Source organism: Oscarella lobularis, chromosome 7, assembly GCF_947507565.1.
Source record: "Oscarella lobularis chromosome 7, ooOscLobu1.1, whole genome shotgun sequence".
NCBI classification, from domain to species: Eukaryota; Metazoa; Porifera; class Homoscleromorpha; order Homosclerophorida; family Oscarellidae; genus Oscarella; species Oscarella lobularis.
The window spans coordinates 1,648,137-1,673,491 of record NC_089181.1 but is presented as its reverse complement, the minus strand read 5'-3'; the positions used below and the strand labels follow the sequence as shown (position 1 = coordinate 1,673,491).

Genomic DNA, 25,355 nt, shown 5'->3' with positions numbered 1-25,355 from the left:
TTTCTCCTCTGAACATGTAATGGATTTACTGCGTCGCGTTCATAAATAATTACACGGTATTTATAGAGTGCTGCATGGATTTTGTCGTCAAAGACAAGTGAGAGAGGGAAGAAGGAGAAAAAGAAAAAAAAGAAGAAGGGACCTCCGTCAAAGGGAATTCTACAATATCAGGTATCGCTATTAGAAACGCATTTTTTCATTTCTCCTAATATTCTGTTTCTTCAGGCTGCGTCGAAGTCTAAGAAGCAACTTCGAAAGGAACAGTTTCGGCGAAAGAAGGCGAGCGGTTCGCCTATGGCAGAGCTATACGTTTATACACGTTTTACAGGAAAGTGAAGCTATTGTTGAAGAATACATGGAAAGAAAAGAGAAGCAGTTGAGCGAGCAAGCGGAAAAGAAGGTTTGTAGTTTCCTTGCCTGTACAGTATATGCTATGCTCTCCACACGTTTGCTCTTCAAAGCTTCTCGCCAAAGCGATGCATTCTACGAGCGACGAAGCAATGATCGCTTTTGACGGGGTACTGTTTTTTTGTTCTTTTCTGCTTTTGCAGTTTTCTATTTTTGTTTAGGACGGTGACAACTCCGATCCAGCGGACAGCGTTGCAGAACTCCTTCCAACTGCAACAAAACAAAGAAAGAGGCGCAGCTCACGAAAACGCCTTGAAGAACAGATCGCAAAAACCAGAGTGCACTCATGCGATACTGACTTCAAAGCTGGCCGCCAAATTGAAGGAAAAGAACAATTAACAAAAACTAGCCAACATTCTCGTCATCTTTTAGGGGTACAATTGGCTTGTTTGCTAAACATCACCATCAATTGCTGTTGCTTTGTTTATAGACTCTTGTGGCGCGGCTACCGCTGGGCAGTTTCATTGGTTCGTAAACGTATTTATTTTTTGCGAAAGTCACTACTGTACTCTTCTGTATTGCAGCGAGTCTTGGCTTTCAGAATCACCGCGTTATAGAGTGTGGGATTCTTGTCTGTCGCATCTGCTACGATCTCCAAAAGAAGAAAGTGTCAAAAGTTGATCCTGCCAAAGGCACCATGGCTTGCAAGGAACACTCAACGTATTCGTGCTTGCCCGTGCTTTTGCACAAAGGCTCGGGGTCCGAGTGGGTTCGAATACGTCCTCGTCCTCGAAAGGCCGTCAGCGAGTTAACTCTATGTTCTCGATCCAATTGCCAAGGGCCTTGCACGTTTCCGCACTCGGAGGAGGAGAAGCGTGCCTGGGAAGCAGACAGACGTAAGCGATTATATGAACGCAACTGCTTGCGTACTAAACTACGTCCCTAACACTGCATGAACGCCCCAGTAGCTAGTTGCGTTCACCTTCTATTCTATTGTCCTTCCTGGTCAAATTATTGCTTCTTTTCGCGCACTGTCACTGTAATTTACCTGTCTTTTTAGAGGGATCGTCAGGCTATCGTTTGCCTCCTCTTCAGCGTCGACTTGTCCTTTGCAAAGAGTACGTGCTACGTGTATTGGTGACACTTTGATAATGAGATATTTTAGTTTCCTCAAATTCGACTGGTGTCCTCACGGTCGACGCTGCTGGCATGCTCATGGAAGAAAAGAGCTTGCTAAATGTGCCTTTAGGTTGCCTCGTGTCTTGCTGATATTGAAATTTGTTGCAATCCAAAAGATATGTGGCAGTTTATTTCGTCAGACGGGAGTCGTCCTCACCAGTGCACGTTCAATTTTGAGATTCGGTCTCTCGAGGTCTAATTAATCTACTAAAAATTTGTTTCTTAGCTCACGTCACCTGTTTAGGTTCCTGTGAACAAAATCGTTCTTCTACAAGATTCCTCTTCAGCATTCCAGCTGGAATCAAGTACTCAAGAAAACTGCTTGACGTTCCAAGGAGGACAGAAAAAAGTCCGATTCACCGTTCGTTTCAATTTGGAAGGCCGCGATTCGGCGGTAGCATCTCGCGCTGTCGACATGATCATTGACTGTCGTTCGCGTCCCTATCTCGTCAAACGTCTTTACGTCTACGTGGGAAGCGAAAGTGACAGAGAGTCATTGGACTTTATAAAAAAGTCTTTTCAACCCCTTCCAGAACATTGGGATCTCGACGACGACGCGACTATTCGCAAGTGCACGCAAACGGCTAATTATGGCGAGGAAGCATTGACAAAGCAATACCAAATTCCTGATTTGAATGAACTTTGTGTCAATCTTGAAAGCTTGGATTTGCTCGGTGGCGAATCGACGACGCCTGTCGTGAAGGCAAACAACTACGCTCGTCGTTTTCACACTCTCATTCATCTGGAGGAATTAGAATGGAGTCAGAGTTTGCAAAAGTTTACTCGCAGGAACATAGCGTTGAAATGCGAAGGCGCCGATCGATACAAAGGTCTGCGTACGGTTCACCTTGACTGTCTAGTGCCGCCCAGAGTGGTGCAAGACTCGACGGCGTACTTGCGTCTTTCGTCGACTGTATACGAAGTACCTGTATACGAAGTAAGAGAGTTTGGCGTTGTTGCCTTGGAAATATCTCAAAATCTTGAACTTTTTGAGAAACTACAAAGCGCCGGAGAAGAACCATTCGTTGATTTTCGGCTGACTCACGCTCGATCATTCTTCTGCAATCTTCATCGCGGCATTGACGGTGTTCCCCCACCCGTCCTGCGAAGTCATGTGTGTCCCAGTTCACGAGCACAGTCGTCGCCCGCTACTAGCATAGACATAGAGCGTTTGCAGTGTATGTATCCCGAGTCTCATGTGTGGGATAACGTGGAGCAGAGAGAAGCGGTAGGCCTAATATGTCAAGAGACTTCAGACAACCGTCACGTTATCATCAATGGGCCGTTTGGAACAGGAAAGACGTTCTTATTGAAAGAAGCGATTCTGCTTCTGACTCGTTTGAATAAGCAAGCGACGATCCTCGTCTGCACTCAGACGAATCACGCTGCTGATCTTTACATCAAAGAGTTGGACGAGTCCTTCACTGGAAAACTCGTGCGCGTCTGCTTTCAGTGGAGGAAACAGGCTACCATTCCTCCAGTAGTTCAAAAGTACTGCACGAGACGACAGAAAACGAAAGACGGTCGCGAGTATTACGTCCTGCCCAATCTCGACGAACTCAGCAAAACGAGGCCCCTTGTCGTCGTCACGACGCTCACCACGTCGCAAGTCTTAAACAGAGACGAAACGAAGCGCGGCTTCTTCTCGCACATTATCATCGACGAAGCGGCACAGGCAACCGAGCCAGAATCCGTCATACCGCTAGCGCTGGCTGGAGAAAAAACCGTTGTTGTTCTGGCTGGCGATCATAGACAGGTACGTTAAAGCTGTCTGTGTTATATAAGTGTTTATTTCTGCCTTAGATTAATCCTCAAGTTGTATCTCCTCACGCCCGCCGCGGCAAGCTGCAACGATCTCTCTTCCGTCGTCTCTTCGACGTGCTACGAAACGACGTCGTCAATCTGTACTCCAACTATCGCTGTCATCGCAACATCCTCGGTCTCGCCACGAGGCTTTTCTACGGCGGCTTGCCAGACAGTAATGCGGCTTACGACGAGGCGATCCGAGAAATTGCTCAAGCGAAAGATCAATCTACTCACCCAGACTTTCATCCGTTCGGATTTGTCGCTCTTTCGCCAGGGAACGCTGTTCAACAGGGAGGACGAGACGGATCGTACTTTAATGCGGCAGAAGCGACGGTAATCGTGGCGTACCTTAGGCGAATCGTGGAGCGCTGGCCTGAAGAGTGGGGCGGTCGCGATCTGTCCGAGATTTGCGTCGTTTCTTCGGAATCTATGCAGGTTATTTTGAATGCATAGTTGGTAAGAATTCTTTATTACATATTTTCCCTCAGGTTTATCACATTCGGAATCTAATCACTCGTTATGGACTAAAAGGTGTCTCCGTTCTCACCTCGAGATCCATTCAGGGTAAAGGACGTTGGGATGTGACTCAACAGGCTTTTGTAGATACCTATTTCTTGTAGGTCGCCAGTTCCGTGCCGTCCTGATCAGCACCGTAATGACGTCAAGCGGCGACGTCGAGAGCTACGAAAAAGAACCGAGCCTATTTTCCGACAAGAAAATGCTGAACACGGCTATCACGCGAGCCAAATCTCTCGTTCTCGTCTTCGGCGAAATAGACAGCTTGGTAAAAAGTAAAATCGGCAAGACTTGGGAACAGTTCGTCCACGAAGCGTGGAAAGCAGGCAGCACAAGTCTGCTGGGCGACAAAGAAACGTCTACCTACCTAAAAGATATCGCACATCAACGTACGTTGAATCCGGACGCCGTTTCGTTTTTTCCAACGGCGGAAGCGCGGTATCAAGAAGAAGGCGTGGCCGTGCTTCAGGTTGATAGAGACGAAGACGACGCCGAGTCGAGTTCGTCGGAGAGCGAATTAGGTCCGTCAACCGTCGACAGCTACCAGCGCTATATACGCCAAGTTTCGAAGAAGTGGAGTCGTCGACGGCGACGAACTAAAGATGACGACGACGGCGACGTGGAGATGATCGAGACAGAAACGTTTGAAGGGTACGAGTGGCGACTTCAACCAGGACGAACGCGACGAATGATCTCAGATGATATTGAGCGGTATGTCAGCTCGGACGACGAAGACGACGACAGAAGCATCGTGACTTTAAGAGCGAAGTATCAAGACCATTTCGAGAGATACGAAATGGAAGAACTGCTTGAAAGTGAGCCGAACACGTACGTACGATGTCGCTTGAAAATTCGTGGACGAGGAGACAATTGCGTTGGGATCCCGATTGACTCCCGAGCCGGCGAAATTTTTATCGAAGGATATAGACGTCGTAATAGGGCATTTGACGGCGAGGAAGTCCTCGTCGAGAAGATTTCGGACGCCAATGACGATATTCAAGCTGGCAAAGTTGTCGGCATCTTTCGTCAGCAGCGACCGACTCACTACGTGTGCAAGTTGTACGAAGGAAAGACAAATATGCTTGCTCCCATCGATTCGTCTCAACCAATTTTCATCAACATTCCCAGCAAATTTCAAGAACGACACGAAAGGCATCACGGAAAGTGCGTTCTGGTCTTCGAGAGCCTGCAGGAAATCGGGCGGATAAAGGAGAAGAAATCGGCGTGCGTTCAAGCGAAGGCGGCAGCGTCCAAGCTCTTCGTTGTCGAGTTCGTCAAGTGGAAAAAAGAGTGCACGTTTCCGCTCGGCATCGTCGTCGACGTCGTCGAACCCGGACTGACATACGAGCACGGTCTCCGATTGTTGGATATTCAGTACATCGGCTACAACGAACTCAAGAAGTACAAACGTGAAAGCGACGACTCGTTCGAACCGCGGGCAATAGACGGCTCCGAGCCCTTGATCCGAAACGCTTTCACTATAGATCCTCCCCAGTCTCAAGATCTCGACGATGCTCTTGCCATAGAACGTTTACCGAACGGTTGTTACAAAGTTCACGTGTTCATTACCGACGTCGATTCGGTTGTCAAGGCCGACAACGATTTGGACGAGCGAGCCCAACAATTGGGAACGACTGTTTATGATTACAATGGTGGCGTGCGACTCCCCATGCTGCCTAGCTGCGCCAGCACTCGAGCGTGCAGTCTTCTCCCGAACGAGCCGCGACGAGTCATTTCGACGTCGTTTACGTTTAATGAGAAAGGCAAACGGTGTGGTGACATCGAGTTCAGCTCGAAAATAATTCAGAGCTGCTGCAAGTTGTCGTACGAAAGTGTAGATATGATCATCGCCGGGCGCTGTACGCCCGATATTGACGACCAAGTAATTGAGGACGTTCGTTTGATGCATTGGCTTGGACAAAAGATCAGAACGCATCGTTTGCGTTCACCGATTGCGAACTTCTCAGCGCACGAACTCTTCGAGGAGCTCATGATCATGACGAATTGGGCTGTTGCGAAAGCGCTACTCGGGAAATGCAAAGAAATGTGCATCCTGAACTCTCAGCTTCCGCCCATCGATTCTCGCTTGAGCGAATGGGCGAAAACAGTCGGCGAGTTTGCGCGACCGTCCGCTCGCCTGACAAACGCGGTGCAAAACGCAATGCCGCGTCGGGTTGCGGAGAATCGGTCAAGAGCGTCGATGCACGTTCTAATGAGAAAAGTCCGAACACTATCGGATGCACTGGACTCTGACGACGCAGACGCAGTAAAGGCGGCGGCCCGTTTTGTTTACTGCGAGAAATATCATCCTCAGATTGCCATGTGGCTGTCGAAATATTTGAGAACCATGCAAGGAGCTCATTATACGACTCTGTCTACTGATCCTCAATTTCCGCGCAAGCATGACCAGCTCGGCATGAAGTATTGTCATTTCACTTCGCCAGTGCGCCGCTTCGTCGACCTTGTCAATCAACGGTTGCTGAAGAAATTTGTTCTGAATTGTGTAACGAAAATCGACTACAGCAAAAGCGACGTCGGTGAAATCGGGCTCAATTGCTCCTACCGACGTCAAATGGCGAAAAAGTTCGGTAAAGAATCTGCCCTCTTGAAGTTTGCTTGCGACATATTTTGCTATCCGGTTTCAACGGTGGCTGTCGTTGAATCCGTCTCGAATGGATATTTCGAACTGTACGTTCCGGATTGCGCTCATTTTCCGTCCGGCGCCGGGAGGATTCGACTCTCCTCTCTCAACGCATCGACTGCCAATTTGGGTGCAGAAGGCATTGATATTGAATGGAAAGTCGCTCTACTGCACGACCGTAGACAGCCGCAGCAATTCTCCAATGGATCTCTCCCAGAGGCAAAACTCGGCTTGGTGAGCATCGATTTGTGGACGAAATTAAGCGACCCCGTTGCCAACGAAAACATTGAAGACATACGCCGCGTTGTATCGACAATCATAAGAGAAATTAGCAGCAGAAGGACTACGGCAGACAACAGGCCCAGCAATGTTCCTTGCATAAAAAAACAAATATCGGTAAACGATCTTGTCTCCATTCAAGTGGCCAGCCGTTCAAAGGGAGGACTCCTTCAACCTTACGTTCAACTTCTCAACTTTCCGGATGGCCTCAGCATCTGTCTCGAGCACAACACTGACCCCGCTGAGTGTTTTGCCTCGACCTTGGACGTTGTTACGCAAAGATCGTCGTCGCCGCCGTCTGCTTTCGACTCCTTTGAGCACTATGCTTCCTTTTGGCTTCCCATCGTTCAAGCGGAGTCCGCTACGGCAAGCGTCAAAACATCGGGAACAGCCGCGCCGAGTTTGGTTGATAACTTGGTCGTTACCTGGAGTCGAAGTGACGACGGACTATTACGCGGGCGCGTCGAACTTGACAAGCGCTATGCCGACAAGAGAAAAATCGCTCGCAGACGCGGTGACTACGTCTGTTTGAGATACTTCAATTTGAAGTTGCCGGAAAGACAGTTGGCGTCACGAACAGAGGAGGGAAGTCGTAAAGGAGTCTGGGACGAGGATACGTTTTTTGGTCAAAGAGATCGATTCAACATCGTTATTCACTGCCACGTATGTGATACGAACGAGGAAGACTATGTAGAAAGTGGGGAGGGAGAAGAGACCAAGAGAAAAAAGTGTTTCCTGGGAATAAAGCAGTGCGTTCAATCTCCTGCGACAATCTCCATTGATCTCGAAACAATATCGAGCGTGTCTTGCGTTGCTCAGTTCATTCACAGCAGCGTTCCTTTTAGGTACGGCGCATAACATGCGAAAGACGAGTTTGAAGGATTTTTCTAGACGTATGAGGCAGAGCCTAATCGAAGTCTCAGGCGTTATCGATGCAAGTGAAAATGTCAACGAAGAGCTTTTAGAAAAGGTCGTCATGAGATCGACTCAACAAGAAGCAATACTCCGCTCGCAGCGAGGTGATTCTTTTTTGTTGTGTAGCGCGTCGCTTGTTCTTTAACTTCTCCGGCTTTAGTGGACGATTCTAAATATCTATCCTTGCCGGAGATTCTCGGTCGAGAAAAGCGTCTGAATTCGAATCAATGCAGAGCGGTTCGTCGTGCTTTGGAAACTGATGTCACAGTTATACGAGGCCCACCAGGTTTGTTCATACATACCAGCAGCTGAACGCATATCTATACAATTCTATCCTACATATAGGTACAGGAAAAACTGTTACATGTGTACACATTGCTTGGTGGTTGGCCCAGCAGAATGCAAGCAAAAGCAACTACAAAAAGAGGCATCTTTACTACTGCGCTCCATCTAACGAGGCTGTCGATCTTGTAGCCAGTACGCTATATTGCTATTGCCTTTCACGAACTCGTTTTAATTTGACTGTTATATTCTAGAAATGCTTCAACGGCTTACGAATAAGAAGAGAGGACAAGAAGGCGTCCATCCCATTGCCTTGCTTCGCGTTTATGGCGGAAGCATCGAATCGCAGTCGTATCCTGGCCTGTCGCTATTCAAGCGATATCAGCCGCCGGGCATACCCGAAGTGCAGAAGACGGAGTCGGAAGAATTGAAAGGCATTGCTCTGCATTATCGCATACGAAACGAAAATCATCTGGATCTCGTGGCGAGGAATCTGGCGCAAGAAATTAGAAAGTTTGAAGAGCGCTTTAGAAACTACTCTCATACGGACAGAACTCCGACCGAGGACGAAGCAGACGAGTACAAAGACCTTGTTCGCCGCGCCGAGAAGCTGGAAATCCAATCAGCCGACGTCATCCTTTGCACCTGTGTGGAGGCCGGCGGCGCCCGTTTGCGACGTCGTTCCGATCGCCGAGTGGCTCAAGTAATCGTCGACGAAGCGGGGCAGTGCACCGAACCCGAAACAATGGTCGCCGTCGTTGCCGCTCAGCAAAAGATCGTTCTAATAGGCGATAACAAACAACTTCAGCCCGTCGTTCAGAATAGGAGCCTAAATGACGTTTTGAGTAGGTCCATGTTCGAACGTCTGTCTGAAAGTGCTATAATGCTGGACGAACAATACAGAATGGTAAGAAGAGCGCTTTCGCCTGCATGCCTGCAGTTACTTATCTGAAAATTATCTACGATTAGCATGAAGATTTGTGCTCTTTTGCCTCGGAAATGTTTTACAACGGTCGCTTGAAGACTGCCGAAGCGGTGAAAAGGCAACGGCAGTCAAACGTTTGGTCGTGTTGGAGGCATTTGCCTGCGAGACAGGTGGAACGCCGTCGTATAAAACCGTACTGTTTTGTGAACGTCAAAGGAAAGGAAGACATTAATGCTGTGTCTGATGTTGTCAGTGATGGCGAGGAGTCAAAGTCAAACGCAGGCGAAGTGGATCTCGTCGTAAGTTTCGCCTTGAATCAGTAGATGTGCATGGCGAGGTGTAATGCGAGCATACAGGTTCATATTGTGCTGTCGCTGACTCGAGAATACGACGTTCTATCATCTGGCGTTTGCATTCTTACGCCTTACACAGCACAAAAGTCTCTTATTGAAAAGAAGCTGCGTCTAAAGTACGTCACCGACGTTCGAGTGTGCACAATCTTTGAAAGTCAAGGTATAGTTATCCTAGGATTGCTCATTTTTCCAAAGTATTGAGATGCGTGCAGGTGGCGAAGCTGACTTTGTAGTTCTTTCTACGGTGCGCTCTCTTCCCGAATGTCGCGTCATCAAGTCTCCAACCAGGCACTGGAAGGAAGAGAATGTCGGTTTTGCCGCCGATGAACATCAGATGAATGTGGCACTAACTAGAGCAAGGCGGGGCTTGGTTATTGTTGGTACGGTTTGCAACAGAGTTATATTTACGAGTTCTCTAACATCTTTTTCTAAAGGCAATGAAAATGTTCTTCAGTTCTGTCATATGTGGAGGAAATTGCTAAAACTGTACAAAGATCATCGGTGCTTCTTGAATTCTTCTGATGCAAAACGGATGTTTTTCTCTCGGTAACTGAAAGTAACTCTATATTTACTACCCTCATTTGCTTTTACCTTTTATGCTTCACATCTACCTTTTATGCTTTTGTTCACGCAGACACTAGCCTGCCGCTTTCAAGCGCAAGCATATAGACTCTTACCAATAAACACGCGGACCAGAACGCTGCCAATCAGACAGCATGTGCTTGACATGGGCCCGGCGTAAACATTCTCGCTCAGAGTGGCCTGAAGCATGACAATTAAAGCAGCGTTTCTTCATGTTATCGATTTCTCGTTCAATCACTTCCGCGTCGACGGCGACAAGTTGACCTCGCTATGCTACAGTTAAGGGCCCCATCTTGACAATCGATGCCTCGGGACTGGTAATTTGATTTTCGCTAAAGTCCTTCATGAAGCTAGACACACTCCTAATCAAACCAGATTGGAACTTATGACACTTCTCTTTGTTGGAAAATTACCTGTATAAGACTTGTATCTTTGCCATCCTTTCTTTTCTAGACACACTGCTTCTAGTTGATAGTACCGTTTTCTCCTTTCTCTCCTTCCATTCCCAAGTTTCCTTTGAGCTCACGTCATAGCACGAACTTTAGTGTATCTAGTATGACATTTTCTAGCCTGTCACCAGACGTTCTCCCGAGCCCGTTATACGGGATCAAGGAAGAGGTGACGACAGGCTAACATTTTTCTTGTTCACTCGTCGTCAAGTCAGCAAGAGAAATTAAGGTGTGATTCTTGTGACAGCCTTGTTGACTCCAATTAAATGAGAATGTACAAATAATGGGGTCACTCCAAACATCTACACTACTAAAATGAAAAAGACGTCACGGCCTACCGCGCGTTAAATACGGCGCGAGTAACTCTAAGCTTCGCTTCAAATTTCTTCGTTCGCGCGCGCGGCGGCCGTGCGCGAACCGCTTCCGCCGCCGTGCGACGAAAATCGTGACATTTCTATAGAAGCGTCTTCGTCGGGGTCCCCGGGATCCCGCGCACGACGTCACTCGACGTCACCGTCACGTGCGGTGCGAAGAGCTAAGACTGTTTGACGACGTCAACCGCCCAAAGTCGTTCCGCTCTTAGCTTCGAAACGCTTCGAAGTATGCTTTCGATAGCGTTGCGCGACGGTGGCGTTTCGTTTCGTCTGTTTTAGTCTAGGGTGGCGATGACGTCATTCTTTGCGTCATCACCTCTGGGCGCGTTTTCTCGCCGATTTATTTACGTCCCTCTCCCGCGCTTCTCGGTGTCCCACCGTTGCCTTTTAGAGGGATGCGACCATGTAATAAATACCGAGTTATTTACTTAGCCGGTTCTAATAAAAATTGGACTGCCGCTCATAGGTACTGCACCGTTTTGCTTTTAATCGACCAGGAAAATGCTACTTATTTTGTAGGACCGTCGTACTGACAAATACGCAAAAATTAGATTTTCTCCAAGCAGAGGCCTTCCCTCTTATAATAATTTATCCGGGTGTTTGTGCCTTGAGGCGAGTACCTGGAGTTCGGAACTGTTTTGATAACAATAAATAATCGAGCTAGAGTCAGGGACTACTGGAGTATCTATTTAATGAAGCCGGAGTTAGGGACTGAGATAGATTTGATTGGGCCGGAGTTAGGGACTGGGTATCTGAGGACCTTTTTTCTGACTCCGGCTCTCATTGCTGAAAGTTAAAGGTTAAACATGCGTATGGACTTTCCCGTAGTGCAGGCCGTTGTGTAACCAACGCTAATATCACAGATTGAAGCTGGAGTTAGGGATCGACTGTTTAGATAACAGAAATAATCAATCCGGAGCCAGACACCGATTTCTAATAGAAATAGTCAAGTCACGGTTAGGAACTGAGTATCTAATAGGAATTGTCAAGTAGAGACCTTCCCTCCTATAATGATTTATGGACAGGGTGATTGTGTCTGGAGACGAGTACCTGGAGTTAGGGGACGGTATTAGTGACAGAAATAATGAAGCTAGGGACTACTGGAGTGTCTATCGAATAAAGCTGGAGTTGGGGACTGAGTATCTGATAGACTTCATTGGGCCGGAGTTATAGGGAATGTATATCTGAGGACGTTCGTGTCTCTTTTTTCTGACTCCGGCTCTCATTGCTGGAAGGTCTCTCCCCCAGAGGTTAATATGCGTGTGGACCTTCCCGTAGTGCATGCAGTAGTGTAACCAACGCTAATAACACAGCTGGAGCAAGGAATCGACTGTTTATATAACAGGAATATTCAAGCAGGAGTCAGAAACTGATTTCTAATAGAAATATTCAAGTCGGAGTTAGGAACTGAGTGTCTAATAGGAACTGTCAAATTGGAGTTCCCTGTCCTTTCTTCTTTTTGTTCCCCTATGCGTTTCTCACACTACGGGAGGCCATGTAAGCGGTCTATATGCATGATGCATATTCACCGCAGGGAAGGAGAACTTTTAGAAGAGGGAAAGCTATTAGTAAGACCTTGACTGCTAGCCTTCCCTCCTATAATAATTTATCAGGGTGTTTGTGCCTAGAGGCGAGTACCTGGAGTTAGGGACTGTTTTGATAACAGAAATAATCAAGCAAGAGTCGATCAGGAACTACTGGAGTATCTATTTATTAAAACCGGAGTTAGGGACTGAGTATCTAATAGATTTGATTGGGACGGAGTTAGCTAGGGACTGGGTATCTGAGGACCTTTTATCTGACTCCGGCTCTCATTGATGGAAGTTCTGTCCTCCAGAGGTTAATTAATATGGGTAATATGCCAACGCTAATACTGTAACACAGAAATAATGAAGCTGGAGCTAGGGATCGACTGTTTATATAACAGAAATAATCAAGCCGGAGTCAGAGACTGCCGTCTAATACTAATATTCAAGTCAGAGTTAGGAACTGAGTCTCTAATAGGAGTTTTCAATTTGGAGTTCCCTGCCCTTTCACACTACGGGAGGCCATATCAGCGGCATGATGCATATTCACCGCTGGGAAGGAGAACTTTCAGAAAAAGATGGAAAGCTATTAGTAAGACCAATACCCGGGCGAAGCCGGGTTGACTGCTAGTAGATACTGTACTGATCACTCCAAACGCCCGTATGTCCAACTTTCGATTTCGTTTTCCTGCTTGTCGGGCATGGACGGCGATCTAAAAAGCCTTTGGGTCGGCTCGCTGCATTTGTCTGTGAGCGAAAGCGATCTGGAAGCTCATTTTCGCTCATATGACGGCGCGAAGGGAATTAAAAGCGTACACGTCCAACGTCACCCGAACAGGGAGTCCAGAGGTTTCGCGTTTGTCAACTTTTGCGACAAACGTTCTGCCGAAGTCGCGTGCAGCCGACTGCATGGCACCACGTTGAAAGGAAAGCAAATCAAAGTGAACGTGAAGGCTAGGGGAAGCGCAAGCCGCGAGCAAATTTTGCCAGTTCCACTACAACCGAAAGCCGCTGCTGCCACGAGAGCTGGACTAATGTAAGCCAAGTCGGGTTTATCGTTAAATTGATTCGTGATTTTTTGCTGTAGACGCCCTGCTTCCGAAATTTTCTCGTACGATGACAAACTTGCCCTGCGACTCCTCATCAAGAGGCACTGGTCTACTTTGGTGGAATTGGGCAAAAGCAGCCGTGTATACATCCATCGAGAAGCTGATGGTTGCAGTCTCAAACTGGAAGGCACAAGTCAAGCCATCGACGCCATCAGACCAAAGATTGAACGACAATTACAACAGAAGCGCTCGTCTTTAGCAGAGCAATTGGTACGTCTTGACGAATTGGAATCGTCAAGTTTAGATACAGCAGACGTCAGCAATGCTACGTCCAAACTTCAACAAGAACACTGCGTCACCATAACGTGGCCTGGCCAAAAAGAAGGCCTTATCCAAAAAGTAGACCTACCCAACGGCTCTATCCAACTTACCCGTCATCCTATACTGGCTCATAGTCACATCGTCGATGCAATTATTTGTCCTACTACAAGAGACATAAGCCATGCGAAGGGACTCAGCAAAGGAATAGCTAAAGTTGAAGGTGAAAGTATTACGTTAGCCTGCCAGAAACATGTCGCTACGCATGGTCATCTGAAACCGACCGAAGCTAAAGCGTTTCCCGTTTCCAACCTCAAGTGCCGTTGCGTAGTATTTACTGCGTTGCCTGATTACAGTGGAGCTGAAGATTCAGAAGACGAAGCGACGCTAAAAGATTCAGTAATCAATAGTCTCTGCTGTGCTGAACGTAATGGTGCCGTTTCTGTCGCTATGCCGGCATTTTCTGGTCAGTTTGGCTTTGGTGCTGATCAGTGTGCTCGTGTCACGCTGAATGCAATACAGGTGTATCTGGCGAATGATTCTAACGCTCTTCGTGACGTCATTATTTCGTTGGTTGATCCTGGCTTGATTGATGCTTTTCAGGAAGCGTTTAGCGACATTCAGCACGACGCCAAAAAGACTTCAACTAAAGAAGCCGTTCGCACTGAATGGTTATTCAAAAATGATCGCGGCGCCTTTCAGGTTTACGCCGAAGAAGCAAATTCTTTCATAGAGACAGAGTATCAGAAGAATCCTAAAGGCTGTTGCGTGCTCGAGCCGTCGAGAAGCAAACAGAAGCATTTCTATATGATTAATTTTCAAACAATGACTCAGAGTAACGTAATGACCAAGAAAGAGCGACCCGTCAGGAGGAACAAAACAAGTGACGCCACCACTCAGATTCAGTGGTTTTACGAAGACGGCCGCGGTGAGTTGGTGCCGTACAGCGACTCGGTGTCAAGAGAATTAGAATCTGCTAGAAAATCTGGGAAACGCGCTGTCACAGTTTCCAGCTTGTCTGTTATTTGCGACCCCATTAATATGACTGAAGTGAACTTGAGGACTACGAAGAAGTCGAAAATTTCACGTGAAGTTGTTCAGAAAAGGCGACCAGCTTTTAGTGAGCGTCTACGGGGTAAAGCTGTTGGTCGTCGCGTAGTTGCGGTTACTGTGCGCGGAGAGAGCGCGGATGCGCGAGCCGCAACTGCGAAATTTCGAAAGGCTGTGGCAGGTTTCATTCAAACATTGCCTCTTGCCTATCCTAAGCACTTGCAGTCGCAAGTGGAAAAACTCGTTGAGGAGGCCAAAGGCCATTTTAATCTAGAGACTGTCGACAAAAGAACTGACGGGTCTAGAATAACACAGGTACTAAAAGGCGTCAACTGTTTTGTGAGTGAAGCAGTAAAACTTCTGCAAGTAATACGCTTTCGATAATTATGCTTAGCTGCCCCTGGGCTACTGTTTGCTTCTTTTGTAGAGCGAAATTGTCGAAATCCAAAACGCTAGCATTGAGCAAGACTTCCCACCAGAATGGGGCGACCAACTTGAAAATCTGGAACTCAGGTCTTTGTCTACTAAAGATGCAGAGTACCAGGAAATACGGAAGCTCGTGCGACGCACTCTACCTAGCGTAAATAAATATATCGCTTATGCTAAAACGTCTGTAAAATGTCTTACCTAGGCTGTCATTAAACTCGTTCAGCGTATACAGAACAAATGGCTGTGGCGACGATTTGTTCATCATCGAAAAGAAATGGAAATGAAAAACGACGGTGTAACAAACGAAATGGATCTCTTTCACGGCACGAGAGAAACGCCCCCGGAAAAAATTTACGGAAGCGAGGAAGGCTTTGACATGCGCTACAGCAACAAAGGTCTCTGGGGGCAAGGAAACTATTTTGCTGTCAATGCTAGCTATTCCCACAGCTATTCTTACAATGCCGGTTATCGTCAGTTTTTGTTAGCAAAGGTTTTGACTGGTAAGAGTGCTGATATACCAAAGGATGGTTCGCTTCGAATGCCTCCACTACTCAACTCTGGCGCCGGGTCGGGACTTTTTGAGGGCAACCGGTATGATACAGTAACGGGAGAAACAAACGGAAGCCGGGTGTATATAACTTACAAAAATGATAAGGCTTATCCTCTGTATTTGATAGCGTACACCGTATGACGAAGTACTTTCGATTGCCTATAGTAGTGATGAAAGTGTATAGTTCACTGGAACGAATATATGTGATATGTGTTAGCAGTATGAAAGTCAGTATGGGAGTCAGTATGTTTGCAGCAGCAACAGGCGCAGCATGGGGAGGGTGAAGGATGGGGATGGGGATACATGCACTACCGTAGGTTCAATATAAGCCTTATGTTGCAAAGAAGACTGATTTTAATTAGTTTTAAGAATGGGGTGTTGCTTTTTGGGGATTGCGCTTTCTTGTAGCTGTGTATACTTACTTATCTTGTGCAAAGGGTCAATTGTCTAGGCGGAGGTTTGTGGGGCTTCTTCTAGTACTATTTAAGCTTGTGTGTGAGGTAGACATTGACTCTCCGGGAAGCTTGTGATCAAAAACTCTGCTTTCCTGAAAATGTATTGGAGTATGTGTTATGTTACTTTGAAGCAATCCAAACATTTATTTGTGTTTGCAGATACATGTGACAGAACATGCAGTCAACTTGCCTATTTAGAACTGAAATGGACGGCGCTTGCCACGAGTACGTTTATTTACATCTAAACTGACACGGAAGGCTCAGTGACAGAAACGTTAGTCCCTTCCATGCTATTCATGCCTTTTTCTAAATTTCATTTCAGAAAATGACAAAGATGACGTTTTTCTCCATGTGTGCCAAGTGATACGATTCGCGCCACTACCATTTCCATACAAACCATTCAGGAATGCACGATGACAGGCATTAAACCACCAACCACCCTTCAGCAAAGCAGCACAGTGATTACCGGTCCTATCATTGTCTTGATCTTTTGTCGAAAACTTCATTCCATTCACGTTTCGAGCTGAAAGTCCAGACTCTGTAATTGCATCACCTGCTGTACCACTGTACCCACTAACGCTTAATCTGTACTTGGAAGTAGAGTCTCCCACATTAACGCTACTGTACTTGGCATATGCACTGTTTCCTGAGTAATCTTTCAAATCAATTCGTAATTCGTTTGCTCCATTTAGCTGCAAGAGCTGGTGAAGGGGAGCTAAGCCAAGCCAATAGTCACCAATAAGATTGCCAAATCCTCTTTCGTAGTCATTCCATTCACGATTAAAATCAACTGATCCATCCTTTCGTCTTTGAAAGACTGTCCATCCTCCGCCATCGGTCTCCATGTCACAGTACACAGGAATGAGGCCAAGTCCCTCAAAGGCAATTGTGAAACTGCCACTTGAAAGATAAGGAGATCGCTTATGCAGACAAGAGCAGTCGCAGAAAATTGATCTCACAATTTCTACATTCATTTTTATATTAGAAGTGACCTGCAGCATTTCAAAGTATACTTTGAAGATCTTGGAGTTGATTTTGCAGTGACTCGATTGTGTTGCTAGGCATGACACCAGGAAGACCTTGAATGCCCCGTTCACCTTTCTAACAAAACAAAAATTCTCAAAATCATTAGTTTAATTAATTAATTAATAGCACAACACCTGTCCTTTGTGACCATGCTGACCCTTGGGCCCCACGGGTCCCGTGAGGCCAGAAAAACCTCGATTGCCTTTATCGCCTTTTGGGCCAGCCTTTCCAGTCTTTCCCTTTTGCAAATAATCAATTAGGTCATTTGGTAATTTCGTAATCATGTGGTACCTGTACACCGGCATTTCCTCTGTCTCCTTTATCACCTTTTAATCCTCGTGGTCCTAATAATCCTCTCTCTCCAGTAAGACCCTACCAATTGGCTTATTCCTAAATCACTTGCCAAAATGGCAACTCACTTCTCTTCCTGCTGAACCAGGGGATCCAGGTGGACCAATGGTGCCAGGTAAACCTTGGGGTCCTACAGGCCCTGGCACTCCTTGAGCTCCTACCGGCCCTGGCAGTCCTTGAGGTCCAACAATGTGTTTATCACACCCAGTGGACGATGTCTGTGGTAGAAAAGAGGTTCTTCGACTCAAAGAAATCTGTCTTATTCTGTTTACCTGAGAAGACACGTCGGTCGCATAGTAGCTCAGTAAGCAGAAGAACAGAAGATCAATTTCCATCCACACCTCCTCCCTATATACCACACTTGCCTATATACGGGAGGTTGCTCCATTGGCTTCCGAAAGCGTATGGCTTCAGCGGAGATACTGGATGCTTGTTTTCCGAATATGAAAGTTTCAAGCTGATGAATAATCCTAACTACAGACACTTCTGAGGCCCCTTCAACGGAATCCAATGGTATAGACAGAGCAACGTCGCATTTGTGACGTCCTTTCAACGGAAGGTATGGACAGAGCAACGTCGCATTTGTGACGTCCTTTCGAACCTACGAAAGCGTCCCGTTATTGCATTCGTGCAATCGTATCCGAACGGAGCCGAAAACAAGCTCCGGATGAAGATAAGATACTGAGGCTGAGCTGTTGTCATTGCTCGTTTGGAGTCACAACGTATCATGACCATGGTGGAAGTAAGCGAGAAGACTCTTTCCTTTGAATAACTTTTCTTAGTCTTTATTATAGAGACTGGTAGTACGACGACGATAGATTGAACATCAGTACATGGGGTAGGTTTTCGTTTGAAGCGAGCTGGAGCACGTGAGAAGACGAGTCCACGTGATGCGCCAGACTTCAACTGAGATTGTAAGGAGCTCAATTTCTTTCTTGATCTAACCAGTCTATAGTTCTTTTCGCCTCCTAGTCAATGTTGGCTGTTATAGCGCTAACTCTCTTAGCAGGAAGCGAAGCACTTCGTGGCCGCTCCTCTATTGATCTGAACGTGAACACAGACGACGGATCGTACACAATAACTGTGTCCGGCTCAAAGTGGTTCCGAAGCGGTCCAACGAGTGTCCACGCAAATGGGGCTTGGATGACGACCGAGGACGGAAGTCTTAAGCTGATGAACTACTCTAATTACACGGGCACGGACTTCTGGGGTCCGTTCAATGCAACTGAACTCGAATGGCAAGGAAAGAGTGACGTCACGTTCTTGGCATCCTTTCGAACGTACGAAAATTTTCCTATGATTGCATTTGTGCAATCGTATCCAAACGGAGCCAAGAACACACAAGCTCCCAATAAAGACGAGATAATGAGCAGTTTTCCGGCAGTTGTCATTGAAGGTGATAAAGGTAAGTTTGGAGTCACGACGTATCATGATCATGGCGGAAGTAAGGGAGAAGTCGTTTTGCTTTGAATCACTTTTCTTACATCTTTATTATAGAGACTGGTAGTACGACGACGATAGATTGGACATTAGCTGCATCTCTACCTGGGGGTGATGACGGCGGTCCTGTGGCTGTTTTTGACAAAGACATGCAGAACGCTGTGGTCATGTCGCCTGCAAGTCAGTTCATGGGTGCGAGTCAGTCAGTTTGGGAAGGAATGGATAAAAAGAGTCATTATCTCAGCTTTGGATTGCTGGGAACAGCGACAGAAGTCGTTAGAGTGCTAGAGCGTTTTGCTCAACTGTCCAAATGTCTTTTCTTAGATTCCCAAGGGATTCGAGTATGAGACGGTTTTCTACGCGGGCAACGGTGTCAACGACGCGTATAAGGAGTGGGGAAGATTAATGAGAAAACGCTATGGGAAGACAGATGCGTTCAGGGAAGCCGATTTTGCTAATAACTATATTGGGTACATAGTCACTCATACGATGTGAGTTCATTGGAATGTTTGATGATTTTAGATACTGGACAGACAATGGAGCTTGCTATCACTATTATCCCGGCGAAGTCAACTACGAAGATTCGATCTTGCAAGTCTATGAGGCAGCTATGCAGAACAATATCCCGTTTAGGTACCTTCAGGTGTGTCTTTGCTTGCCGTAGATCAATACATTTGGTAATGAGATTTTCTAGCTTGACTCTTGGTGGTATTTCAAGGGTCAGCACGGCGGTGCGAAAAACTGGACAGCGATGCCAAGCGTTTTTCCTCACGGAATTCCATATCTTCACAACAAGACTGGATGGCCTATTTTTGCTCACCATCGATGGTGGTGAGCAGACAATACTAGTTGAATCACAGTCTCTATCGTGTGTAATCACATTTAAGGTCACCTGAAGCCGATGATGCAAAGCAAAATGGCGGCAAATTTGACTTCATCGTTGAAGACAGAATGGCTTTGCCCGTGTCGCAAGATTGCTGGGACAATTTGATGGGAACGGCGAAGAGAGATTGGGGTCTTTTTGTCTATGAACAGGATGCGATGTCAAAGGCATCTAACGATTTGAAAGCGATGAGAGAAAATGTTACTTTGGGTCGGACGTGGCTATTGCAAATGGGAAAAGCCGCTCAACGCTACGGGCTGACCATACAGTAAGTTTGAGAGAAAGGACGTCTCCTTGTTTTTGATTAATTAATTAATGTCAAGCAATCTAGGTATTGCATGCCATACCCTCGTCATTTGCTGCAAACATTTGAAATTCCATCTGTCACGCAGTCACGATTCAGCGCCGACTATCAAAACGCTTTAGTAAGCCAATGGGATATTGGCTACCAGGCGATCTTTGCAGAAGCACTGGGCATTGCTCCATTCAAGGACGTACGTACGTACAAAAATGATAGAGATGTATCAAGGTTTTTTGTTTCACTAGACTTTCTATACGTTTCCTCATCAACCGATGTGTGCAAACAAGAACGACGAGATGTATCCAAGACTCGAAGCCTTCTCGGCAGTTTACTCAACTGGTCCCGTGGGACCAGGCGATCGCTACAACCTTACAGACAGGAGTATTGTCATGCTGACGTGGTAGGTTCAATCTTATGCATTATTCCTTATGTCAGCATGAATGTTAGCGCTGAAGACGGCCGAATTCTAAAGCCTACGAAACCAATGAGAGCAATCAATGCAATGTTTATTCAAGCGGCTTTTGGAGCAGGTGGACCCAACGGATCCGTGTGGACGACTCATACGAAAGTATCAGAGAAACGAATGGGGCTATTTGTTGTTACTTTAGACTGTTTTAGATTGGCGGTCTCCAGTGGCATCACATCTTCTCTGTTGAGATGGTGTCTGCCTTCGACTTCACTCCTGACGATTTGCTTGATCTTCATCGAGAGCCCAACGACGACGGCGTTCGATTGTTTTCGGAGCAGTCGTGGATCAGTTATCCTCACAATATGACGTCACCTCCGCAGCCGTTTGACGCGTCGCATCCTCTGAAATTGCCTCCGTGCGAGAAATGGGATTTTGGGCTGTATCACGTTGCTCCCGTGTTTCCAAACGGCTGGGTTGTCTTGGGCGAAATGGCCAAATTGGTGCCCATTTCTGAGAAGAGAATTCAGTCGGTTGCCGAAACGGAGACGTCTGTTCACGTGCAACTGGTGGGAAGCGTCGGCGAAAAAGTGACGATTTCATTTTGGATGCCAGCATCATCGAATAGTAGTGACGGCAAGGTGATCGAAGTTACGTGCGCCGTCTTGTCCAACGGCTTTGTCACGATTTCAGTACCCGACAGCACGTGCATGTGAACGTCAGGAAAACATGATAAAAGCGATTTGTACTTATTTTTTTCTTTTCGGGTTTTGTTTTCGTTTGTAGTGGGCTGGAGCACGTGAGGAGACGAGCATTCCACGTGATGCACCAGACTTCGACTTGAGATCGTAAGGAGCTCAATTTCTTTCTTGATCTAACCCATCTATAATTCTTTTCGCTTCCTAGTCAATGTTTGCTGTTATAGCACTGACTCTATTATTAGCAGGAAGCGAAGCACTTCGTGGCCGCTCCTCTATTATTGATCTGAACGTGAACACAGACGACGGATCGTACACGATAACTGTGTCCGGCTCAAAGTGGTTCCGAAGCGGTCCAACGAGTGTCCACGCAAACGGGGCTTGGATGACGACCGAGGACGGAAGTCTCAAGCTGATGAATCACTCGAATTACACGGGCATGGACTTCTGGGGTCCGTTCAATGCAATCGAACTTGAATGGCAAGGAAAGAGTGACATCACGTTCTTGACATCTTTTCGAACGTACGAAAATTTTCCTATAATATCATTCGTGCAGCATTATCCAAACGGAGCCGAAAAGACGCAAGCGCCAAGTGCAGATGAGATAATGAGCAGATTCCCATCTGTTGTTATTGAGGGTGAAAAAGGCCAGTTCGGAGTTACGACTTACTTTGGTGGAAGTAAGAAAAAATTATTATTATTTGACTTAGTTTAATTGTTTGTTTGACTAAAGACTTTGCTGTGTCCAGTGGAACGTCAATCATGGATTGGACGTCAGCAGCGTCTCTTCCTGGTGGCGGTGATGGCGGTCCTGTGACTGTTTTCGATAAAGACATGCAAAACGCTTTGATCATGTCGCCTGCAAGTCAGTTCATGGCTGCAAGCCAGTCGTCTTGGACAGGAATGGATAAGAAGAGTAATTATCTCAGCTTTGGATTGCTGGGAAAGGCAGTAGAGGTTAATGGCATGAGAACGCGTCTCAACGTACGGTTGTCGACATTCATGTTTCCTCTAGATTCCTAAGGGATTCGAGTACGAGACCGTTTTCTACGCAGGAAGCGGCGTCAACGATGCCTATGCGGGATGGGGAAGACTGATGAGAGAACGCTATGGGAAAACAGATGCTTTCAGAGAAGCCGATTTTTCAAATAACTACATCGGGTATACAGGCGCGATTTAATTTACCGTAGACGTAAGAACGTACCGGCACCTTGCAGCACAAATCGGCATGCGGCTGAAATCGTTGAATAAATATATTTCTCTGTAGATATTGGACAGACAACGGAGCTTGCTATCATTATTATAAAGGTGAAGTCAATTATGAGCAGACGATGTTACAAGTTTACGAAGCAGCCGAGCAGAAAAATATTCCGTTTCGATATCTTCAAGTAACTCTGCTTAGATACTGATGTACTGTATAGGCGCTGAATAAAGGTGATTTCTAGCTCGACTCTTGGTGGTACTTTAAGGGCAAGCACGGCGGTGTAAAGAACTGGACAGCAATGCCTGAAGTCTTTCCGCACGGACTCTCGTATCTTCACAACCGGACGGGATGGCCACTTTTTGCTCACAATCGATTTTGGTAAGAAAGAAATGGAATTAGTGTACATTAGTTTACAAGTTGGGGAGTCTCCGTGGAAGAATGGTAGAAACTATAACTAATCGTGCATTCTTTCATGTTGCCTTGTAACTTAAACTTTAATTGAGGATTAATTTTTTCCGCTATACAATTAATTAATTAGTTAATTAATTAAGGTCACCTGAAACCGACTACGCTAAGCAGAATGGTGGTCAATTTGATTTCATCGTTGAAGAAAGTGCGTCGTTGCCCGTGACGCAAGATTTCTGGGATTTTCTCTTGGGCACGGCAAAAAGAGATTGGGGTCTTTTTGTCTATGAACAGGATTGGCTGTTAACTGTGTTCGGAAAGTTAAGGCTCTTCAAGAAAACGTAACGCTTGGTCGGACGTGGCTGCTGCAGATGGGTCAGGCAGCCCAACGCCATGGACTCACCATACAGTTAGTGCTATGCAGACACATTGGCAAAATACTGGTTACTGAATTTTTGGTGGTGTAGATATTGTATGCCGTATCCTCGTCATTTACTGCAATCATTAGAAATTCCTTCTGTCACTCAGACGCGAGTTAGCCACGACTATCATGCCAATACAAGTCAGTGGGAAATCGGGTATCAGGCTATTTTTGCCGAGGCTTTGGGCATTGCTCCTTTCAAGGACGTACGCAAAAAGTCTCTCCCGGTATTTGGCAATTTTTTGTCTTTCTAGACTTTTTATACATTTCCTCACCAACCAACGTGCGCGGATAAGACCGAAGAGATGTATCCGAGACTTGAAGCATTCTCAGCGGTCTACTCAACTGGCCCCGTAGGACCGGGCGACCGCTATAACCTCACGGACAGGGATATTGTTATGCAGACGTGGTACGTACTGTATATTTGCAACACGTAAAAATATTTTCATATGTTTACCTAGCACCGAAGACGGTAGAATTTTAAAGCCCACAAAGCCAATGCGAGCAACCAACGCGATGTTCACTCAGGCTGCTTTTGAAACAGAGGCACTCAATGGTATTGTGTGGACGACTCACACACAAGTATACTAAAGACGTTGTGATCATAAATAGGTTTAACGTACTATTTTTAGATTCGCAATCTCCAATGGCATCACATCTTTTCTGCTGAGATGACGTCCGTCTTCAACTTTACCCCTGACTATTTACTTGATCTTCCTCAAGTACGAAGCGACAGGGGTCGATTGTTTTCAGAGCAACTGTGGGTCAGTTATCCTCACAATATGACATCGCCGCCACAGCCGTTCGACGCGTCACATCCAGTGAAGTTGCCAGAATGCGGCAATTGGGATTTTGGATTATATCACGTGGCGCCCGTGTTTCCAAACGGCTGGGTTCTCTTGGGAGAAATGACCAAATTGGTGCCCATCTCCGAAGAGAGAATTCAGTCTGTTACGGAAACGGAAACATCTATCCACGTGCAACTAATGGGAGATGTAGGCGAGAAAGTGACGATTTCATTTCGGATGCCAACATCGTTAAATGGCACCGTGACAGATGGCGGGGGTAAGGTGATTGAACTTACATGTACTGTCTTGTCTAGTGGGTTTGTCACTACAGGGCCGGCGCGACGGGTCCGGCAGGTCCGGCAGCTGCCGGACCAACATTTTGTAAAGCCAAAAAAATTATATTGACGTTAGGCAGTCTGGCCGTAGCTATATCACGTGTAGCGGATTAGTGTACATGTATGTACAGGCCGATCTTCACAAAGAAGAGCTTTCAGCACAGCTAGAAATACTACAATGTAACTTTGCAGTTGAGGGCAAATCCCCTGATGAAGTTATGATTAACGATCTATTGACATATCTACGCAATCTTTCGCCAAACTAGAAGAACGTTTTATGCCAAATCGGCACTGTATCTTCTTTACTTTTTGTTCTACCTGCCACAAATGCTACAAGCGAGAGATCCTTCTCTACTATGAGAAAAATTAAATCCTATATTCGGAATTCAACGGGGCAGGAGCGACTAAATCAGTTAATGACGCTGAGCTCATACAAAGAAGAACTAGACAAACTAAATCTTTTAGAAGTAGCAAACGAATTTGTTACGGATAATGAAAGTAGGCTAAGATTTTTCGGACAATTTAAATTCTGAGTGAGTTAATTAAAAACCTTGTCTTGAATGGGCGTGGTCAAAAAATTTTTCGCGCGCTTCGCGCGCGAAAAGTGCCGGGCCAACTTCAAAAACGCTCCGCCGGCCCTGCACTATGACAGTCCCTGACAACACATGCATGTGATGTAGCCTGCTAACGCTGCCTTTTGAGTGTCGGGTTGAGTTGGAACCGAGCATCTCACGTGATGTTGTTGCTTTTGGTGCGCTGTACAAACATGTGTGACGATTCTATATACGGGCTGTCTGTGTAGTGTCGTATGTGTTTATGTTACGTAGTGTAGTAGTGACGTCAGGAGGTTAATAGCGAATATTAGAGGAGGGGCTCCAGTTCTGGCCAAACTGGTGACCAGGAGGAGTAGCTAAGCAGACGTCAATAAAGCTTAAGTTTAACTAGCTACAGAGAGCGCGTCGACGGAACGGGGCCGTGGCCCGGAATGGGCTGCGTCCCCCAGCGGACAATCCACGGTTGCGCCAGCGGGTGCGCAGTCGTGACACATGGAAAGCGAAATTCGTTGCCACG

The 25,355-nt window shown here is 46.4% G+C and overlaps 4 protein-coding genes and 1 pseudogene across 5 annotated transcripts; 4 read left to right on the top strand and 1 right to left on the bottom strand.

Annotated features, from left to right (window-relative positions):
* Positions 1-1,528: 1,528 nt before the first annotated feature.
* On the top strand, positions 1,529-9,942 carry LOC136188602 (3'-5' exoribonuclease HELZ2-like). Its single transcript, XM_065976350.1, has 13 exons — positions 1,529-1,720; positions 1,772-3,283; positions 3,331-3,768; positions 3,822-3,897; positions 3,954-7,614; positions 7,661-7,788; positions 7,845-7,970; positions 8,030-8,161; positions 8,221-8,873; positions 8,936-9,190; positions 9,248-9,404; positions 9,457-9,624; positions 9,679-9,942. The coding sequence occupies exons 1-13, from the start codon at positions 1,646-1,648 to the stop codon at positions 9,792-9,794; spliced, it is 7,497 nt and encodes a 2,498-aa protein (XP_065832422.1). The 5' UTR covers positions 1,529-1,645; the 3' UTR covers positions 9,795-9,942.
* Positions 9,943-12,858: 2,916 nt separating this feature from the next.
* Positions 12,859-15,817, top strand: LOC136189666 (uncharacterized). The gene is made up of 4 exons (XM_065977690.1): positions 12,859-13,211; positions 13,263-14,958; positions 15,020-15,172; positions 15,224-15,817. Exons 1-4 carry the CDS (start codon positions 12,877-12,879, stop codon positions 15,710-15,712), a joined length of 2,673 nt encoding a protein of 890 aa, XP_065833762.1. The 5' UTR covers positions 12,859-12,876; the 3' UTR covers positions 15,713-15,817.
* Positions 15,818-16,183: 366 nt separating this feature from the next.
* LOC136188610 (ficolin-2-like) lies at positions 16,184-17,958 on the bottom strand. The gene is made up of 6 exons (XM_065976359.1): positions 17,676-17,958; positions 17,472-17,621; positions 17,344-17,424; positions 17,187-17,291; positions 17,040-17,127; positions 16,184-16,990 (listed from the first exon to the last, which is right to left on the bottom strand). The coding sequence occupies exons 1-6, from the start codon at positions 17,736-17,738 to the stop codon at positions 16,317-16,319; spliced, it is 1,161 nt and encodes a 386-aa protein (XP_065832431.1). The 5' UTR covers positions 17,739-17,958; the 3' UTR covers positions 16,184-16,316.
* LOC136188605 (uncharacterized) lies at positions 17,831-21,257 on the top strand. 2 transcript variants are annotated; one of them, XM_065976354.1, is made up of 13 exons: positions 17,831-18,145; positions 18,198-18,317; positions 18,376-18,847; positions 18,901-19,115; positions 19,168-19,313; positions 19,366-19,486; positions 19,538-19,674; positions 19,731-19,994; positions 20,058-20,220; positions 20,273-20,427; positions 20,475-20,595; positions 20,646-21,151; positions 21,220-21,257. In XM_065976354.1, the coding sequence occupies exons 2-12, from the start codon at positions 18,294-18,296 to the stop codon at positions 21,147-21,149; spliced, it is 2,322 nt and encodes a 773-aa protein (XP_065832426.1). In that variant the 5' UTR covers positions 17,831-18,145; positions 18,198-18,293; the 3' UTR covers positions 21,150-21,151; positions 21,220-21,257. The 2 variants fall into 2 exon arrangements, with proteins under 2 accessions (XP_065832426.1, XP_065832425.1); XM_065976353.1 differs by having other exon boundaries at positions 17,840-17,962; positions 18,014-18,145; positions 20,646-21,257.
* Positions 21,155-24,811, top strand: LOC136188607 (uncharacterized; annotated as a pseudogene).
* The last annotated feature ends 544 nt before the right edge of the window (positions 24,812-25,355 follow it).

Coding starts and splice junctions, on each gene's coding strand:
- LOC136188602 (XM_065976350.1), top strand. CDS start 1,646: ATGTGGCAGTTTATTTCGTCAGACGGGAGTCGTCCTCACCAGTGCACG. Junction 3,284..3,330: donor TGGCTGGCGATCATAGACAG/GTACGTTAAAGC, acceptor TTTCTGCCTTAG/ATTAATCCTCAAGTTGTATC. Junction 7,971..8,029: donor AGTTATACGAGGCCCACCAG/GTTTGTTCATAC, acceptor TCCTACATATAG/GTACAGGAAAAACTGTTACA.
- LOC136189666 (XM_065977690.1), top strand. CDS start 12,877: ATGGACGGCGATCTAAAAAGCCTTTGGGTCGGCTCGCTGCATTTGTCT. Junction 14,959..15,019: donor AAGCAGTAAAACTTCTGCAA/GTAATACGCTTT, acceptor CTTCTTTTGTAG/AGCGAAATTGTCGAAATCCA. Junction 15,173..15,223: donor TGCGACGCACTCTACCTAGC/GTAAATAAATAT, acceptor TGTCTTACCTAG/GCTGTCATTAAACTCGTTCA.
- LOC136188610 (XM_065976359.1), bottom strand. CDS start 17,738: ATGGAAATTGATCTTCTGTTCTTCTGCTTACTGAGCTACTATGCGACC. Junction 17,292..17,343: donor GAGGAAATGCCGGTGTACAG/GTACCACATGAT, acceptor TATTTGCAAAAG/GGAAAGACTGGAAAGGCTGG. Junction 17,128..17,186: donor AGCATGGTCACAAAGGACAG/GTGTTGTGCTAT, acceptor TTGTTTTGTTAG/AAAGGTGAACGGGGCATTCA.
- LOC136188605 (XM_065976354.1), top strand. CDS start 18,294: ATGCGCCAGACTTCAACTGAGATT. Junction 19,995..20,057: donor CGCTACGGGCTGACCATACA/GTAAGTTTGAGA, acceptor CAAGCAATCTAG/GTATTGCATGCCATACCCTC. Junction 20,428..20,474: donor AGTATTGTCATGCTGACGTG/GTAGGTTCAATC, acceptor CATGAATGTTAG/CGCTGAAGACGGCCGAATTC.